Below are 20,994 nucleotides of genomic sequence, written 5' to 3' on the forward strand. Positions count from 1 at the left end.
TTCCCCAGAAGACCTCAGCTTGAGAGCACTTTGTGGTGTGGGCCCCTCTTGTACACCCAGAACCTAAAAGAAAATTCCATCCCCCTCTACACATATCTTGGGCAGCTAGGTGGTCAAGTGGATGGAGCACTGGGCTTGGAATCAGAAAGACTCATCTTTGTGAGTTCAAATCTGGGCTCAGACACTCACTAGCTTTGTGACCCTGGGCAAGTCACTTAGCCCTATTTGCCTTAGTTCCTCCTCTGTAAAAATGAGCTGGAGAAGGAAATGGCAAACCACACTAATATCTTTACCAAGAAAACCCCAAAATGGTGTCACAAAGAGTCAGACATGACTCAACAACTGTACATATATATTTCTTTCAGAGATACCCCACCATTCAACCCTTCTTCAAACTTAGGAATTCTCTTTTGAGTCCTTTCTACACATGTGGATAAATATAAATTATGCACAGAGGTATTTTATCTCACATGCTTTAGAGAAGATGTTGATTCACAGAATTCAATTAGCCATATTATCCTAGTCATAGATTTAAAGCTGAAAGAGATCTTATCTTTGACATCTGATTCCCTCATTTTACAAATAAGGGAACTAAGGCACAGAAACGTTAAGTGACTTACCATGGGTCACACAGCTAATAAGTATCTGAGGAGGGATTTGAATGCAGATTTTCCCCATTTCAAGCACAGTGCTCTAGCCACTGAGCTGCATTGCCTCTCGTTGGGTTTTTCTGCCCCTTCTTTTCCATTTCTGTGCTGCCTGTCTTAGTCAGCTCAGCTTAGTCGATCTCCTGTCGCTGTTCTCTTCCAACCCCTCCATCCATAGGGAGTCAGAGGACAGAGATCTTGGTAGACTGGAGCAGTTGATGGGGAAAGACTTCAGAGAGGAGGTGGGACTTCAGCTGCATGTCCAAGGATGGATAGGCAGAGGTAAGGGGAGCAGACATTCCAGCCAGGGAGAATGATACCAGCGGGGATGAAAGCAAAGGGGATAAGTATAAAGGGTATATTGGTCATTTTTGTTCGTTTTCCAGATGTCTGATTTCATTGGTGTAAGGAACTCCCTCCCCAGTGCAAATTAGCCACGAATCTGTAATTTATGATCTTAGAAAATTGCCCAACGCCCCAAGGGCTTAATCCACGGATTCACACAACTAGTATGTGTCAGAGACAGGTTTTGAACCCAGAGCCTACCTCTTGCTTCCTCTCACTATGTACTTTGTCCACCTGATTTCAATTCAATAAACATTTATTAAGCACCTGCTGTGTGCTAGGTACTGTGTTAAGCACTATGGATACAAAAAGAGGCAAAAGACAGCCCCTGTCCTCATGAAGCTTACAATCTAGCGGAAGAGACAACAAGCAAACAAATGCATACAAACAGGCTAGATAATAAAATTAATAAATAAATAAAATAAAGAGGGATTGGACATGATAGGGAAAGTCCTATGAAGTCAGAGATAATTCAAGGCATGGTTAAGTATCATGATAAATAGACAAAGACGAATTAAAAACAAACCCTCACCTCAAGAAGACACAGTGTGTGTGTGTGTGTGTATGTACATACATATATGTTGATGATAAGTTTAGCCATGATACTATGAGAAAAGGGGAGAGAAAACGAGCAATTAGGGAGACCAGAAAAGGTTTCCCATAGGAGGTGGTGCATGTGTCAAGCCGTGAAGGAAGCCAGGCATTTTGAGAGTCCCATCTAATTAGCCCAGTGAGTGAGACAGGGGTGGTGCCCCGTCCTCAACCAATTTGGCTTTCATTCTTAGCTTTTTGCCATTATGAAATCAGAGCCTCCCCTTCCTGCATTAAAATTGGGTCACTGTAATTAGCATCCATTAATATTCAGGGACCTTCTCAGCCCCTAAGCCTCCCTAGAGCTGCTTAATAAGTGGTTTGGGGTGTTTATTGATAAGTGGTTTCAGGATGACTGTTACAGAGTAACTGGAAACATCAGCCTTCAACTGTTTCTCCAGCAAAGCATCAAATAAACTGTACACCATGGGAGAGCTCTTTCTGGACCATTAGAGGGAGGCAGAGACAGCCAGGAGGGGGAGGCCCTGAGCCTTCTCAGCTTCACTGAGCCTAGCTCTGACCACAGCAGAAACTAGCCTTGGTGACACTTGGTCTGCAAAGAATTTGTTGTAAACGGCAGGGCGTACTGGGGAATATTGTGGAAAGAGCAACGGTCTGAAAGAATATATTGTCTGGCAGGCATGGAGGTGGACAAAAGAGTTAAGTTGTAGGGTTTTTTTCTCCATAAAAAGTGAGGGTTTGGGCATTATGAGCACCAAAGAAATACCTTTTGCTCAGACATTGTATGTTCAGCTCTCAAACTTTTAGTCTCAGGGTCCCCTTACGCTCTTAGAAATTATGAATACCCCAAAATGTTTTTGTTTATGTGGCCTATATCTGCAGATATTTACACATTATAAATTAAAATTAATTTTAAAATTTAAATATTAATTCATTTAGAAATAATAATAAATTTATTATGTGTTAACATAATAACATTTTATAAAAAATAGCTATGGCAAAATTTTGAAAAATTAAGAAGAGTTGCAGTGTTTTAGATAGTTTGCAAATCTTTTTAATGTCTGACTTAATAGAAGACAGGTATATTCTCATATCTGCTTCTGTAAAATGTTGTGATAGGTTGTTTTGGTTGTAGTATATGAAAATAATTTGACCTCACATTATGTATTGGAAAAGGGAATAGTATTTAAATAGGCAAATAACAGATTTATATTATCATGAAAATTATTTTGATCTGTTAGATCCCCCTTCCCAGAAGAGTCTTGGAGTCCTCCAGCAGTCTGGGGACCACACTTTAAGAACCACTGTTCTAAGGATTTCAAGCCAGAAGGGACCTTGGAGACCATTTAATCCAACTCCCTCATTTTACAGATGTAGAAACTAAGGCCCCAGAAGTTAAGTGGATTACCCCAGGTTACACATCTGGTTGGTGGTAGCACTGGAATTACAATCCACACTTTCTCCAAATCTGGTATTGTTCCCCCATACCTCTATGTCTCTTATTCTCATATGTTTCAAGGCCCTTTCCTTCTCTGATGGTTTGTGTCCAAAGGTTCCTTTCAGACCTGACATGCCATTACTTTAAAGCTTCAAGTTCTGAGTCTAGCCTAAGAGTCTCTTCCACTCCTGTTTCCTTTCCTCTGGGTCTGGGCTGCTTCTGTTCTTTTCAGTGTGAGAAGTCATCACCCTCAACTTCAGCTCAGAGTTGAGTGGTATCACTCGTGGTGTCTGCTTCAAGGAGCAGACCAACAAAGCTAATTAGAAACCCCAGCTTCCTCTTCCCCATCTGGATTTGAACAAGCCAAACCTGACAAATATATCTGTTTTCCTGAGTTTTATAAGGAGGAATTCTACACCTTGAATAACAACTTGTTGTAGCCAGCTTAACAGAAGCTATGGTAATGAGAGGCAGGTGGAAATACAGCTCTCTATTTCTGCCACTGTTCTCAGTTCAATTCATTAAAATCCCAGAATATGAGAACTACATGTGACCTTGGACTATAGAATATTAGAATATAGAATGTCAGAGCTTGAAAGGACCTTAGAGATCAACGTAGGGTGTATGGGTTGATCAGGGAGGGCTAGGACCTCTGATGTGAGGGCTTGCTAAGCCCATCTCAGGGCTGCTTAGCCCTGTGGGCTTTCACCTGTGGTTCCAAAAAGCTATAGCATGCACAGCAGCCACACCCCAGGAAAACCATCCCAGCAGATGGGCTAAACCAGGTTGAGGGCAGCCAACAGGCCTCAAATCCATTGGTGAGTTAGGAAGATGTCTACCCCAAGCGTGTGAATATTTCCATTGGTTGAATGGGCCTATGAGAACAACTTGTTCCAATGACCATGAAAGTGGCTGAAATCGGCACTGTGGCATGCTCTAGCTTGGTCAGGCATTAAAGATGCCAAGGTAATTGGCTGCATCCCAGGCCATCGCCAGTCATCTTGACTTTTGGGTTGCCACTAGACTGTGATGACTCTAGAAGAGAGAATGAGGTTAACAGAGTCTGCCTCACTTAGATCCAGTTTATACACAAGTCAAGACATCACTCCATGATGCCACTGGTCCTCTTTAAAAACAAGGACAGACAACAGAGATCAATTGAGGGCCTCTCCCATCATTAGCACATTAGAGTGGACTGGTCTGCATGATTAGCTATTTGTCACCTGGATTTCTTGTGTAAAGGCCCAAAGTGGTGAAGGAAAAGTTTGTAAGTATGGAAAGAGGATGTAAGCCTGAAGGTGAGAGCAGGGCCCTTAGCCCTTGGCAACTTCAACAAGGGGTCACTGAGCTATGGAGCAAAGCTTGAGCAGAGCTTAAAAGTAAAGACTCTCGTCAGAAAAAATAGAAGGGGAGGTATAAAAGCCAGAGGAATTGAGAAAGGAGAAATGAGCCTATTTCCCCAAATCCTAGAATACTAGCTCAGGAAGCATAATTTAATTGGATCATAGCTAATAGAGCTTGAAGATACTCCCTCCATTTTATACATAAGGAAAACTGGGACCCACTGAGTGTAAGTGACTTATGCAGGGTCACATAAATAGTTGTGGCAGAGGTGGGATTCAAACACAGGACCTCTATTTCAAACCAAGCACTCTTTCCTCCTTAATAGCTGCTTCAGTTAGTCACCAGGCATTCCTTAAGCACCTACTATGTGCTAGACACTGTTCTAAGTGCTGTGGATACAAAGAAAGCAAAGAACTTACGGTCTAAAGGAGTAGTTTCAGGATCCCTTGCCCCCCTCCCCCAAAAAGTGGCCGTCTTTTAAAAAAATTAAAATGAGGATTCACACATTATTGAGACGTATAAAAAAATTTTAAAAATAAAACGAGGATTCACACATTGTTATCAAGACATGTAAAGCCCCATTATAAATAGTATCTTCTTTCTGCTTCTGGGTACTCCTCTCCCTGTACCAGGGTTCTGGATAATTTCTGTGAGACCACAGCAGCACTGCAAAACACTTCCTCATATATTTATTACTAAATATAAGAATCCAGGGGCCTGTGGAGCATGAAATTAGGAACAAATGTAAAGGAGGTCTAGACAGGAACTGTTTGGCTTATGGGCCTCCTTCATATGCTATATACTTTTCTACTCACTAGAGACTTTAAAGCTTCCAGGTAGAAAGAACTTTTTAACAAGACAAATGTGTTTGTCAGGAAAAGGCTGAAGTCTCCGTTGTTTCTGAATGTGAGGCAACTTGGGGAAGAGGAAAAATCCCTGCTCTCCAACTTACTACTACTATTGTGACCTTGAGCAGGTCACTTCCCCCTCACCACAGATCAGTTTCCCCATTTGCAACGTGGCAGAAGGTTCCTAACCTTTTTTCGTGTGCTGTGATCCCCTTTGGCAGTCTGGTGAAGCCTACAGGCCTCTTCTCAGAATAATGTTTTTAAATGCATAAAATTAATCACATAGGATGACAAATGAAACAAAAGGTCAGTGAAAATAAAGTATATTTTTTTTTCTCTTCCAAGTTCACAAATCCCCCTGAAATCTATCCATGGACATTTGGGACAGACCTCAAGTTAAGAACCTCTGGTCTAAATAGTCTCCAAAGCTTCTTTCAGCTCTGACATTCTATGAAAAATGTCTCTAAAAGTTAGCTCATGGGGTTATGGTGACTCGAGTGCTAATCACAAGGCGGGGGTGGGGCATGCACATGATGCAAAGGAAGAGACTGCTCGTAAATTACAGTATAGCTAGAAAGCTACAAGTTTCCTTTCAGCTTTTGATCTATAATCTCCTGTTCATATCTGAAACAATTGGAGAACAATAGAAGGTAATCTATGGCTCACAGTCCAGCAGAAAGTATGGACCTGGCAGTAGAGGACCCAAATTCAAATCTCAACTCTGCCACTTAATAGCTGTGTGCTATTGGACAAATTACTTAACTTCTCTGGGCTTGTTTCCTCATCTGTAAAATGAGATTGTTAACCCACAGTTAACTGACATGACCTGGATGAAGATGTAGCAAAGGAGACTAAGAAGGAACAGCAGGTAGGAAGGGAACCAGGAGAGAGAAGTGTCCTAAAAAACCTAGAAAGAAGCAATTATCAAAGAGGAGACAATAATTAAATAGTATCAGAGGCTGAAGAGAGATCCAGAAGGACGAGGATGGAGAAAGGGCCATTAGAGTTGGCAGTTAATGAGATCATGGTAACTTTGGAGAAGGAAGTTTTGGTTGAATGATGAGGTCAGAAGTCAGACTGCAAAGAAGAATTGAAAATGAGGGAACTGGAGGCAGTAATTGGAGACAGCTTTCTCTAGGAGTTTAGCCAGAAAAAGGAGAAGAGGTGTAAAACAATAGTAAGAGGGATGGTTGGATCGGGTGAGGGGTTTTTGAAGGTGGGAAAGTCATGGGCACATTTTTAGGTGGCTGCCTTTGCTGGATCAGTATCCATTTCTTGCCCCAAAGCTCTGTCCCAGGCCCTCTTCTCTCTGTATACCTTTTCCTTTGGTGATTTCATCAAACTCCTTCTGGATTAAATTATCTCTACCCAGATAGTTCCCAAATCTACACATCCAATCCTTGTCTTGATCTGGAGTTCCGGTCCCACCTGGGTGTCCCACAGGCATCTCAAACTCAGCATGTCCAAAACTTCCTCCTAAATCACCAACTCTTCTTCTAAACTTCCACTTTCTGTTGAGTGGCCCACCATCCTTCCAGTCACCCAGATTCAGAAACCTTAGAATCACCCTGGACTATCCCCTCTCTTTCCCTCCTCCTCCCCAAATCCTAATTGATAGCCAGGTTTTATCACTTCTACTTCCATTAAAAAATCTCTCGTATATGTTCTCTTTCCATTCATACAGCCACAGGCCCTCATCACCTCTGACCTAAATTATTGCGGTGGTCTAGCTGGTTGGCCTGCTTCCAGTCTCGTCTGTCCAATTTGTCTACCAAATAGTCTTCCTAAGGCACAGTTCTTTTTTAAAATTTTTTTATTTTTTAATTTATGAAATAAAACAAGCATTCCCATAACATAGCACAATAAAAAAGATGACTCTATATCCCTAATTGACCTCCTTCTTGTTCCCTTAACTTTCTATCCCACTGCACAGGCTGACCTGCCCTGGATGGAATGCCCTTCTTCCTTACCTCGGCCTGTTAGAAGCCTTAGCTTCCTTCAGGGTTTAGCTCAGCTGACACCTTCCACCCTAAGCCTTTTCTGATCTCTCTAGTTATTAGGGGCCACACCCTTGTCAAATTGCCTTGTATTTACTAATCTGTTCACATATTGTATCCCCCAGTAAAAAGGTAAACACCTCGTTTGGGGTCTCTTGAGGGATTTTGGTTTTGGTTTATTTTTGATCTTTAATTCAAGCACCTAACAGTCAAACAGTCATTAAACATTTATTAAGTACCTCTTATGTACCAGGCACTGTGCTAGGGATACAAAAAGAGGCAGAAGATAATCCTTGCCCTCAGGGAGCTCACAATATAATAAGGGGAAACAATAAGCAAATAAATATGTACAAATAGGCTATTCAAGATAAATAGGAAATATATATTATATATGTATATGCAGTACATATATACACATATGATAAGTAGGAAATAATTAACAGAGGGAAGGCACTAGAATTAAGAGGGGTTGAGAGAGGCCTTCTGTAGAAGGTAGGACCTTAGTTGGGACTTAAATGGTAGGCCAAATATGAACTGAAGTCTTCCTGACTCTAAGCCTAGTGCTCTAGGAGCTATACCACCTAGTTGCCCAATTCCTAGCAATGGGTAGATTTTGCAAGAGCAATAGATTTCAACCCAAGATAAGGGAAGATGTCCCAACCAAAAGTCAGATAGGGGAGTGGGTGCTCAGAAGGTTTGTATCACTGGACATCCTCAAGTGGAGGCTGAATAACCACTAGTTAGTATTCTTATATTAAGGATTTCTCTTCACATGCAGCTTAGACTAGGTAACTTCAGAGGTCCTTGACATCTCTGGTTTCTGAGTTTAAGTGGAATGGACTGACTCAGGAGTTAGTGGTCCCCACACTGAAGGTCTGAAAACAAAGACTGGATAGCTGCTTGTCACATATGTGGTAGAGTGGATTCTTCTTCAGGGATGTGATAGGTTTTGAGATGTAGAATAATACAAGGTAAAGAGCACAGAATTTGGTATCAGAGGACCTGAATTCCCATTCTGGATCTTGTCACTTTGTGACCTTGGGTAAGTTACCTAATTTCTCTGGGCCTCAGTTTGCTGACATATAAAATGAGACAATTGGACTAAATGACCTCTAAGTTCCATTCTCTTCTAAGTCAGCTGGGTGATAGAATGGATAGGGAGCCAGGCCTGGAGTCAGGAAGACTCATCTTCCTGAGTTCAAATCTGGCCTCAGACATTTACCAGCTGTGCAACCCTGGGCAAGTCATTTAACCCTGTTTGCCTCAGTTTCCTCATCTATCAAATGAACTGGAGAAGGAAATGCCAACCACTCCAGTATCTTTGCTAAGAAAACCCTAAATGGGGTCACGAAGAGTCTGACACTTCTGCAATGATTGAACAAAGTCCTTTCCAGCTCCAGCCTCTTCCAACTCCAGACTTACTTAGATCTAGGGATTCAGAGAATGGAAGGATGATTGTAGAGGTGTGGCCAGGTCAGTCAGGAAGGGCTCCATGGAAAATATGGCTCCTCATTTGGGGAACAAGATTACTTCAATCCTCTTCTAGGGGAATCATCCCCCCTGGTTGGTAACCTCCCAGTAAAGCAGGAGACTCATAACTAGAGTATGTCAAAGTGTTTCATTCTCCTGGTTTCTGAGGATATAAATAAGGGTCTTACCCACCAGGTGGGAAATTGGGGTCAGGATTAAGGGGTACAGCTCCCATCTGACATTCTGTTCTTGTAAAAGTGGGGAGAAGAAGTTTATAAAGCTTTTAAACAGTTTATGGTCCAGAGAGGGACAGATTAACAGTTCAGTGAGATGCTTGCCAAATTGTCTTGGCTAGTGGTTCTGATATTTCAGTAAACCATCAGAGAAAAGAGAATTTTTAAAACTGACAGATTGCTCCTTTACTCCAAACAGGATCTGGGGTGGCCTTTCTGTAAGAGTTAAGGCCATTCTTGTTCCTCCAAGCTGTCCCAGCATTTTCTACCAAGTCTCCTAACTCCATCTAGCTCACTACAGGAGCTTTGTCACCATGTTCATTCGTTCATCCTTTCAACAAACATTTATTAGGCACCTGCTGTGTGCAGCACTATACTAAACACCAAGAAAATTAATAATTAAATTAAGAAATAAGCCCATCCCACATCTTTAAAGAGATGGGAGGTTCACAAGTATGTGATATATTGCCCATATTTTTAGACTTGTTCAGTGATTTTTTTCTCTTCTTTGTTCTTAAAAATATTTTTATACAGGATGGTTCTCGAGGAAAGAGGGAGGGAGGGATATGAGGGAAATTTTGGTGACATAAAAAGCAAAAGACATTAATTAAAAACAAGCAAAAAGGCAGGTTCATATTCTCATGAAACTTTAAAAGGCTTATAGGCAGATAAGACACAAACAGAGATAACTATAATAAACAATATCCCATGATAAGTACATCAGAAAGGTACAAAACAAAATAATATGTGAAATCTCTGGGAGATCAGGGAAGGCTTCCTTGAAAAGGTTATATTTGACCTGGGCTTCAAAGTAATGGTAGGAATTCAGCAAGTGAATAGAAACCAGGAGGACATTTCAGGAACAGGGAACAGGAAGACAAAAGGACATGTATGAGGTATGGGGAGGGCGGTTAAGGTAGAGGGGAGCAACATGAAAAAAAAAAAAGCTTGAAAGGTAGGATCTATCATATCCTGTGGGCAGAGGGGTGTGAGCTCTACCTGGGAGACAATAGAGTACCCTGAAGGATTTTAACAATATCTGTACTGTCTCACCAGCTTGTTGTAAGGATCAGATGAACAGATACATGCCTGTAAATAATTTTGTAAATCTTAAAAGTGCTTAAAATGACATTGTTATTGTTGTTCTCATTATCATAGCATCATACTAATTATTGTTGCTGTAATTAGTCTTTGCAATTAAAGCAAAAGTTTTGTACTTCTTATCTGGGCTAAGGCATTACTTATTTGAGCAAGTAAAAATGGTTTGACTTAAATAGTAGCGATTTAGATCATAGCCAATGGTGTGATGAACAAAGCATTGGACTTGCAGGCTGGAGACCTGGGAGTGGTTCAAATCCTGCTTTGGACACTCAGTGTCTATGGCAAGTTATTTAACCTCAGTTTACTTCTCTGGAAAAAGAGATAATAACACTCGAACTACTTGCCTTACAGGATTGCCATAAGGAAAGTGCTTTACAAACCTTAAAGCACTCAGTAAATGTGTTTTTATTAGAGCTAGAGGCAGGTATGTGCTGATAAATGTTTAATAACTGGCTCTCTGGGGGAGGGAAATGTACACACAACATACTTGTAAGTTTGATTAGTATTATTAATATTTTCTCTGTCACTTTAACAAGTCTAGAGTAGACAATCAACAAAACGATAAATTGAGCCCTGATTTATAGTGGGAATTCGGAGATGTAAATGCTCATATACAACCACTGAGAGCTGGTCAGAGCTGGCTCCAGCACATCCCTCACTAGAGGGAACCATAGAGACTGTCTGTTCCAAGTTGCTCCCTCAGATGAGGAATTAGCAGGTTCAAAGAGAAGTGACTTGTGTAAAGTCACTCAGTGACTTAGTGAAAGAGGCAGATCTAGAACTAGTTTCTGGTAGGGGAGGCAACGTGATTGGACAGAGTGAGCACTGAATCTGCAATCAGAAGATCTGGGTTTGAATCTCATCTCTGTTGCTTGCTCCCCATGTAACTTTCAGCTACTCACTCAACTGCAGTGGGTCTCAGTTTCTTCATCTGTAAATTGAGAGAGTTAGACTTGGTGACCCTCAAGTCATCCCTTTTAATTCTAAATTGAATGCTGCCTTTTTTTTGGCTTGTTTTTAATTAATGTCTTTTCCTTTTTATGTTACCAGAATTTCCCCCACATCCCTTCCTCCCTCTTTCCCCGAGAGCCATTCTATATAAAAATAATATTTTTAAGAACAAAAAAGAAAAAGAGAAGAAAAATCACTGAAAAAGTCTAAATGGTGAGCCTACAACCCTGTCTCCTCACTTGAAGAAGAGCAACAAAGATTTCTCCACCACAGACTGAAGGATCTCCATTGCCTATCAGCTAGAGGCACCTAGGTGTAGCCCCTGGAGTCAGAAAGATTGAATTTAAATTCAGTCTCAGACACTTAATTATGACTTTAATATGACTTAAATATGACTCTGAGTAACTCGCTTAATCTCTGTCTGCCTCAGTTTCCTTAACTATAAAATGTGTATAATAATAGCATCTCCCTCCCAAGATTGTTGTGAGGATCAAATGAGATCTTTGTAAAGCACATAGCATAGTTTCTGGAACACAGCAGGCACTTAATAAATGCGTGTTCCCTTCCCTACCAGGCAGCAAGGTTAAATATGGTTTCCTTGCCATCTGACAACTTTGCGCAACTTTGCCTGACTTAAATCCAGTTCACTTAAATCCAAGTCAAGGCATCACCCCATAATGTCATTGAGCCTCTTCAAAAACAAAGGACCAACAATGATGACGACCTTCCCCATTCCCCTGAATGATGCCAGCTCAAGGATTGCAGTCTCTTTCCTGCCCACAAGAGGCTTCTACCTGAGAATAGTTCCACTTCTTCTGTTTTCCTAACTTAGGAGACCAGAGCTTCTCCAAAGCCCTCTTCAACCAGTGTGACCTTGTGAAAAGGAGCTAAATACCTAGACTTGTGAATTGTTATATCCCCTTTGTAAACAGTGCTTGAGTGGTACCATTCTGACTATAAGTGCTGTAGGAGATGAGAGAAAGGAGAAATAAGGCTGGAGTAGTCAGGGAAGGCCTCCCCAAAAGTGTAGAGCTTAAGTTGATGATTCAGCTTTGGATAGGAGAATGAGCAAAAGCATGGAAAGAGGAAGGAGAGAGCCCGGGGCACTGGAGACTGGTCACAGTTAACAGTGAAGCTGGCCTCCCGCCAGGGGGCTGAGCTGTCATTGTGTGTTCATGGACTGGGGACTTGGCCTCTCTGGCCCTGGCATTCATCTGAAGCATTTCTGTTCCTCAGCATATCTATAAAGCCTGGGATCAGATCCCCCAACAGTGTGCTCCAGCTGGCACAAATACAGGTGTCATGGAGATAGCTGCTGACAGCCGTTGGGGTTGGGCTGGGAGTCTTCTATGGGCCAAGTACAGAGGGCTGGACAAAGTTCCCCATCACACCACCAGGTTGCTGTCTCTTCCAAGCCGTGCAGAGAGTTAGGCAGTGGCAGCAAAGATCAGGACCCCTCCAACTCTGTTCTCACGGGGAAAGAGGCTCAGATGACAGTGGGCTCAGATGAACTTCCAAAAGCTATTTGGGAGGGTGGCATGATGGACAGGAAAGAAGCCAGACTGTTCTGGGAATGGCTCTTAGGTCTCCAAATGGCCTTAGCAGCTATCATGACAATCATCCGACTCCTTAACACTTACAATAACTAGGGGTGTGGTGGTCTTAGAGTCAAGGCACCGTATTAGGTCCGAACTGGAAGGGACCGAAGAACATAGAAAGTCAGAGCTAGAAAGAACGTTCGGACATAGAACACAGACCTAGATGGGACGTTAGAGCTTAGTTCAAACTTCATTTTGCAGGCAAAGTCGCTAGCATTTCCAAAACTGATACTAGCATTTCCCAAAAGGAGTCCGTACTCAAATACTACCCCCCACCCCCAGCCCAAATGGATAGTTTCAAATGAACAAGAAAGGAAAAGGATGATGTGGCAAAGGACATCTGCAGTGAACTCTCTTTTGGACAGATGTGCAATTAAGGCACAATCTGGCATTTGCCGTCACTCCCCGTCCCCCTGATCCATCCCACAGCCCGCTGCCAGATTCAGTCTTCCAAAACCATACATTTCCTCTTGACACACCCTTGCTCAGAAATCTTCATTGTCTTCCCAGTGTGAGCCTGGTGAGAGGTAGATATGGGCTGAGTGAACCACTACATTCCCAGGCATCCAGGTTCATAAAGTAGCTGTCTAATCAGTTGTCAAATCCTGTTGGTTTTACCTTAGTAAGATCTCTCAGATATGCTCCCTTCTCTCCACCCCAGTGCAGGCCCTTGCTCCTTACATCTGGACTCTTGAAGGACTTTGCTGGTGAGTCTCCCTGCCTTAAGTCTCTGGTTCCCTCCTCCACTCATGCACCAAAGTGAGCTTCCTAAAGCAGGTCCAACCACGTCACCCCTCCTCACTCAGCAACTCTAAGGGCTCCTTAATGCCTGTGGGATAACATATAAAATTCATAGCTTGGCCCCCTCTGACCTTTCCAGTCTTTTTACACTTTCCTTCCTTTCATTTACTCTACAATCCAGTGACATTGGCCTCCTGGCTGTTTCTTGCACAAAGCACTCCATCACTTGACTTCATGCATTTTCAGTGTCTATCCTCCAAACCTGGGCTTCTCTCTTTCCTCATCACTGCATCCTTGCTTCCTTCAATCAATAAACATTTATTAAGTGCCCAGTAGGTGCCAAGTAGCAGGAGGCAGTGATGAAGAAGGAGAGAAGCCCAGGTCACTTAACCCTGTTTGCCCCCGTTTCCTCATCTGTAAAATGAGCTAGAAAAGGAAATGGCAAACCATTCCAGTATCTTTGCCAAGAAAACCCCAAAATGCAGTCATGAAAAATTGAACGTGGGTGGCAGCTAGGTGGCGCGGTGGATGGAGCACTAGCCTTAGATTCAGGATGACCTGAGTTCAAATCTGGCCTCAGACACATAACACTTACTACTTGTGTGACTCTGGGCAAGTCACTTAATCCCATCGCCTAACCAAAAAAAAAAAAAAGAAAAAAAATTGAACATGACTGAAAACAACTGAACGACAACAATAACCATGTAGCAGGCACTGTGCTAAGCACTGGAGATGCAGGAGAGAAGAGAGTCAAGAGGCGGTCCCTGGCTTTAAGGAGCTTATAATCTAATCCTTCAGATCTCAGCTAAAATCCCCCCTTCTTCCAGAAGCCTTTCCTATTCCCCCTTAATGCCGCCGCCTTCCCTCTGAGATGATCCCCTATTTCTCCTGTATGTGTCCTGTTTGTAGATTGTTTTCATGTTGTCTCTCCCATTCGAATGTGAGCTCCTTGGGGATGGTGGCTGTCTGTGCCTTTCTTTGCATTCCCAGCACTGGCGCAAAGTAGGTTCTTCATAAATGCTTCTTGACCTGAATTGACTGTGTACTCTTACATGCTGTGCACCTCGTTCCTGCATCCACTAGACTGTAAACTTCTTGAGGTCAGGGGCAGTGTCATTCCTTGTGTCATCCACGGTACCTAGCACAGGGCCTTGCCTGTAGCAGAAGCTCAATAAATAGTAGTTGGGTCAATGAGGGAATGGTGAAGTTGCTACTGAAAATTTCTCTATAGATGCCTTGTTCTGGAGGGGGACAGTCTCAGTTCCCCTTAGTCTAAATCCCTATATCATTTGTGGTTTCTGCCAAATCATCCTTGTATTTAATGATATTCTTTTTTTTATATACTGTTTCACGAAACTCTTCTTTCCTGAACTAGACTTAAGCTACTTTGGGTCAGAAATGGTGCTTTCTATTTCTATCCTTCTCACCTCAGAACCTGGCAGAAGACTAGAAAAATAGAACCTTACCAATAAACGGGTTTGTCTATTTTGATTTTGTTGGGGGGGTTTTTTTGTTTGTTTTTTGCTTGACCTGAAGCTCTATAATTAATACTAGTATATATGGCAGCTAGGTGGTGCAGCGGATGGAGTGCTGAACCTGCAGTCACGCAGACTCCTCTCCCCAAGTTCAAATCTGGCCATAGACTTACTAGCTGTGTAACTTTGGGCAAGTCACTTAACTCTGTTTGCCTCAGTTTATCATCTGTAAAATGAACTGGAAAAGGTAATGGCAAACCACTCCGGTATCTTTCTCCACTCCCCCATGGGATCACAAAGAGTCAAGCACAACTGAAACAATTAAACAACAACAAAGCATATATATAACACTCTGAGGTTTGCAAAGTGCTTTGTCTATGTTATTTAATTTGATCCTCACAGCAGCCCTTTAGAGGTCAGTGCTGTTATTAACCTTGTTTTACCGATGGGGAAACTGAGGCCAAGAGATGTCAAACAATTTGCGCAAAGCCACACAGCCGAGTAGTGTCTGAGAACAGGATTTGAACTCAGGTCTTCCTGACACTGAGTCCAGTGCTCTATCTTCTGTAACACTCAGCTGCCTCATGGCTATGGCTGGATGTGCTCTAGCATTTGCACTTTTAAAACTCTACTTCAGATCAAGTCAACATGAATTTATTAAATTATTCCTGTATGCCAGGCACTGTGCTAAATACTGGGAGTAAAAATAAAAGTAAAAAGACAGTGTCTGCCCTCAAGAAGCTTATATTCTCTTCCATTAATCCAGGTTCTGGCTACATGGCTTTGGCCAAGTCTCTTCCTTCCCTGGAATTCAGATTCATCCTTTGTAAAATAATAATATTAGCCAATATTTATGTAGTGTCTACTATATATCAATCACTGTGCTAAGACTTGATCCTCACAACAACCCTTGGAGGTAGGTCCTATTATTATTCTCATTTTACAGCTGAGGAAACTGAGGCAAGCAGACGGTAAGTGACTTACCCAAGGTCACACAGCTAGCAAGTGTATAAGGATGTATTTGAATTTAGGTCATCCTCACTCTAATCCCAGTGCTGTGTCTGTCATACTACCTTGCTGCCTGTAAAGTGACAAGTTGGATAAGTTGAACCCTAAAGTCCTTCAAGCTATGATAATCTATAATCTATGAATTCCTAAAGTAAAGGTATAGCTTTTTTTTACAGAGACATTGAACTTGGGAGTCAAAGAGTCTTGCATTCCTGTTCTACTCTGCCACTCATTCATTGTGTGACTGTTGTTCTCTCTGGGTACTCAATTTCTTCATCTATAAAATGGGGGTGATAATCTAAGCCCCACTTCCCTCACAGGGTTGGTGTGAGGATCAAAGAAGATAATGGATGGAAAAGCACTTCGGAAAGTACCAGGCTGTGTATGAGTATAAGGGATTATTGGGCACTTGCTTTTTACCTGGTGAGTCGGGAAAAGGCTAAACCAAAACACAGCTGGTTTTGCTCAGAACAAAGTCTCCACATTAACCAAGAAGGAGGGAGGGCGGTGGAAGCATGCAATTTAAAAACTCTTCCTCCCACTCTGAGAACCACTGCCTGATTTATTTCTCCTCACCCCACTGGGCATCAGGAGGAGCATGAGACTTGTCTGGACACAAAACTCTCTCTCATGGACCCCCATCTCAGCCATCAAGATGCATACCCCCACCTCCACCTGCCCTGCCAGTCTCTACCCCTCCCTCCCTCCACACACCATGGACTTGGATCCTGCGCTTGTCTTACTCCTGTAGTCAGCAGGGCCCAGGCAGGGCCAGCTGGCTCAGTCCTGACTCTGGCAGCTGGCCAGGCCAGGACTGTCTGTTGAGCTTTGCAAGAGCTGGTGAGAGGGAGAGAGAGAGGGAGAGAGAGAGAGAGAGAGAGAGAGAGAGATTGAGAGAGAGGGAGAGAGAGAAGGGGAGAGAGAGAGAGGGAGGGAGAGAGGGAGAGAAGAAGGGAGAGAGGGAGAGAGAGAGAGAGAGAGAGAGAGAGAGAGTGTGTGTGTGTGTGTGTGTGTGTGTGTGTGTGTGTCCACTTGCTAGGTCCTTCCTTACCCCAGGCTTGGGGTCTAGGAACCTGCAAAACCCTAATGGCCCCAAAGGGATTTTGAAAACTCCCCCTTTCCCTTGTCAGGGGCATATCCTCCAGGAGAGGCAGCAAAAGTTTAGTTTATCCCTAAACTGGGCATCAGGAAACCTGAGTTCTAGTCCCAGTTCTGCCACTAAATATATGTGTGACCTTCAGCAAATTACTTCTCCAGTAATTGCCCAGAGAGGGCCTCCATTTCCTTATCTCTGTGGTGTCGTAGAAAGAATCTTGTTTTGGGTTAAGGGACCTAGGGCTCATATGCTGGCTTTCGTACTGACTGTAACCACTTGGGCAAGTGACAACCTCTGTAAGCCTCAGTTTCCTCATCTGTGAAATGAAAGGATTCTAGTTCTGACATCCAATGATTATGTGAGAGTCCATAGTCACCCAGAAACTAATTTACTCCAGACTACTGGACATGTTTCTGAAAGAGATAGGGTTCTTCTTCCTCTGTAGGATCCCCAAGCTAGGATTCGTAGCTAGAAGAAACCCTAATGATCATCTAGTGAAGACGTTCTTAACCTTTTTTTTGTGCCATGGACCCCTTTGACAGCCTAGTGAAACCTATGGACCCTTCTCAGAACACCATTTTTATGCATTTTTAAATGCATAAAATAAAATACATAGAATTACAAAGGAAATCAATTATATTGAAGTATAGTTACCAGAATTTTTTAAAAACAAGTTTACAGACCACAGGTTAAGAATCTCTGATTTAGTCTGGTCCCTTCATTAGGGGTTGCTATAAGTATCAGAGCTGAAATTACTCAGGGTCTGTCTTGGTAAAAATCCAAGGAAAGCTGTGGAGATGGAGGGAAAGTGTATTTGTGACCTGTGGGTGCCTCAGAATGGACATCCTGATCTGACACCAGGGCAGAGGATAGGACTTAAGAAGGTCACTTTCGACATCAGACCCATTGACCCATCAGAGAGGACTCAATGGCTGTGGCTGTTTTAGATTCTAATTCTAAAGGCCTTTGAGGGGAGGGGAGACCTACTGGCTTGAGAGCACCAACCCACGAGACTTGTTTTTTCTTTTTAATTTTTTATCAATATTTTTTATTTTTCTCAATATATTTCCCCTCCTCCCCTTCCCAAAGAGACATCTCCAATATTATGGGGACTATAACAAAGAATGAAAAGGGGGGGGGTGGAAATAGTTCAGCAAAACTCACCAATATGTAAGCCAAGTCAGATACAGAGATAGATAGACTGATAGATTGATAGATAGATGATAGATAGGATAGATAAATAGATGATAGATTGATAGGTAGATAAATAGATAGGTTATAGATAGATTGATAGGTAGATAGATGGATAGATAGGAGATAGATGGTAGATGGATAGATAAGTAGGTAGATAAGTAGTTAGGTGATAGATGATAGATGGATAGATAGGTAGGTAGATAGATGGGTTGATAGATGGATAATAGATGATGAATTGATAAATAGATGATAGATAGATAGATAGATAATAGATAGATAGATAGATAGATAGATAGATAGATAGATAGATGGATGGATGCAGTGTTTCACACCCATGGGCACACCTCGACAAAGAAGGGAGGCAGATGCATTCACAGATCTCTCCATTGGAGCCAAGCTTGGTTATCATAATTTCTAGGCATTGAGGTTTTTTCTTCTTTTTCTTTCTTTTTCTCTTTCTTTCACCATCTTCGTGCTTTCCATTTACCCTGTAGTCATTATGAATACTTTTTTCGTGACTGTGCTACTTCAGTCTCATCAATTTCTATAGATCTTGCCATGATACTCTGAATTCTTCATACTCACCATTTCTCATAACACAGTAATACTCCATTACTTTCACATATTACAACTTCCTTAGTCCTTCCAAATCAAAGGAGGAATCTACTTTTTCCCAGTTCTTTTTGCTACAAAAAGTGCTGCCTATAGGTATTTGAGGCTATGTGGGACCTCTGTCTCTGGGACTGCCATTTCCTGCCACTTACTGGCTAGCAAAGTCCTGAAGCCTGGACTCACATTCAGCAAGGAATTCAGCAATACAATGTGTTAAATCTAAAGCTGGCCTCTGGGAATCTAGAAATGAGAAGCATCAATGCCACCAGCCTCACATTTCTGTATCATTTGTTAAGGTTTACAAAAAGAGCTTTCCCTACAATCCCTTGAGGTTACTAGCATATACATATTATTATCATAACCATTTTAGAGATCAAGAAACCGAGGCTCACAAAGAAGTGAATTACCTGGGCTTGCACAACTGGTAGGTGTCTGATCAGGGTTAGAATCCAGGTCTCCTTTCAAATCCAGTGCTCTTTCAATGTCAGTCCCAGCCTTCAAAGAGTTTATCAGTTAAGGGAAGGAGGGGAGAGTGTGATAGAGAAAAAGAAGAGATCCAAACAAAAAGCTACAAAGAGGAGCCTTGAGGAGCAAGAGACACGGCTCTGTCACAATACCCAAATTCTGGCCTCAATTTGGTCATTTCCTAGTTGAATGACTTTGAGCAAGTCACCTAATTTCTCTGGGCCTCTTTAAAGTGGGATTGGTAATTCTCACCCTGCCTCCCTCACAAGACTGTAGTGAAGATTGAATAAGATAATGGATATAGAAATACTTTTAAGAGGGTAAAGAGCAATATGAATCAGAGGTGAAATTTGCCAGATTCCCCAATTTTACCCATTTTCAACCACAGATAATAGTTGATTGCCTTAGTGACTTGGTTCTAAATATCCTTTCACATGCATTCCCTCACTTGTCCTCCTCATTCCCTGTGAGGTAGGAAGGCACAGATGATTTATTATCCTGATTTCCCAGATTTGGAAATGAAAGCATCAAGTGATTTTCCTGGATCCAAACATCCATCACCACTCCCCTTTAAAAAACAAACATACAAACACTTTAAATAAAATAAGCCTTTGGCTTCCAGTCAGCTATTGGTTTATACCATCCTTCTCTAGATTTACTAAGATACGAGTCAGTCAGAGACATGTAGGGACTGAATCCCTGTGGGCTCCTCACCTTTTTCCCCAGCCCCTTCAAAATTTGTCCAGGTTAAGGACACTCTTGAAGGAAGAGTGCCTAAGAGCTAGAGGAAACTAGGTGGCACAGTAGAAGCCCTGAGTTCCAATCTAGCCTCAGACACTTACTAGCAGTGTGACCCCTGAACAAATCAGTTAACCACTTTCTTCCTCAGTTTCCTGAACTATAAAATGGAATTAATAATAGGCACTTCCTCCCAAGGTTGTTGTGAGGATCAAATGAGGTAATATTTGTAAGGCACTTAGCACCTGGCACATAGCAGGTGATTAATAAATGCTTATTTCTTTCCTTCCAAAGGAGAGCCTGAGGGGAGAAGGCATGGCCAAAGGGGAAAGGGTAGGACCCACTTTGCCTTTTGATGACTAGATCTATGTGAACTTCAACTCTTTTTTTTCTTTTTAAAGCAGCCTAATGTAATAGTAAGAATGGTATATTTGGAATCAGAAAACCTGGGTTCAAATAATCTGTTTACTAGTTGTGTGACCTTTGGCATGGGACTTCACCTTAGTTTCCTCTTCTGAAAAATAAGGGAATTGAATCTTTGAGCTTCCTTCAACTCCAGATCCCATGGTGCCCTTTAAATTTACCCCCTTTTCCTCCCTCACTGGGTGCCTGACTATTTAGGGCCCCCAAAGTCCCAAATGAGCTCTGGGCATTTTCCTTCTGGCTTGTAGACCCCTAGAGAGGCCCTGGTTAATATACATGTTCTCTGCTCCCCCTAACCCAGTCCCCAAACTCAGTACCTTCTTTCTGTTCATTTCAAAGCTTTCTTGTGTCTTTCAGGCAGTTAATGGAGAAGAGGGCGAATGACAGCCGGGACTGTGGTCATCACAGGTGGAATATTAGCAACAGTTATTTTGCTCTGCATCATCGCAGTCCTATGTTACTGTAGGCTTCAGGTACAGTAATAATCTATGCTTCTTAGATTGGATTGGATTGGCTTAGATTGGGTGAGGCTATGTTCCCCAGCTCAGTTTACTCCTAGCTTCTAGAGAAGGGTCCCCTGTTGGAATCCAAAAAAGAATCTGGGAAAGGGGAGGTCAGGCCTCAGACACTGTACAAGACAAGCAGTCCCAGCCTGATGCCCAGCTGGCCTTGTCTCACCACGTGAGTTTCCCCATCTGTAAAGTTAGTGATAAAAGAG

The 20,994-nt window shown here is 42.4% G+C and overlaps 1 protein-coding gene across 4 annotated transcripts in view; it reads left to right on the forward strand.

Moving 5' to 3' along the window:
• FAM163B (family with sequence similarity 163 member B) overlaps window positions 1–20,994 on the forward strand; it is a 61,578-nt gene that overhangs the window by 37,518 nt on the left and 3,066 nt on the right. For 3 of the 4 annotated variants that reach the window (XM_020981957.2, XM_020981958.2, XM_020981956.2), the window contains one exon: window positions 20,634–20,749. In XM_020981957.2, coding sequence (XP_020837616.1) covers window positions 20,657–20,749 — 93 coding nt within the window. In that variant the 5' untranslated portion in view covers window positions 20,634–20,656. Of the gene's footprint in view, window positions 1–13,207; window positions 13,232–20,633; window positions 20,750–20,994 lie in introns of those variants that run through there. The other variant, XM_020981959.2, reaches the window with a different exon arrangement.

Source organism: Phascolarctos cinereus, unplaced genomic scaffold (genome assembly GCF_003287225.1).
Source record: "Phascolarctos cinereus isolate Bilbo 61053 unplaced genomic scaffold, phaCin_HiC Scaffold_2;HRSCAF=192, whole genome shotgun sequence".
Classification (NCBI taxonomy): domain Eukaryota; kingdom Metazoa; phylum Chordata; class Mammalia; order Diprotodontia; family Phascolarctidae; genus Phascolarctos; species Phascolarctos cinereus.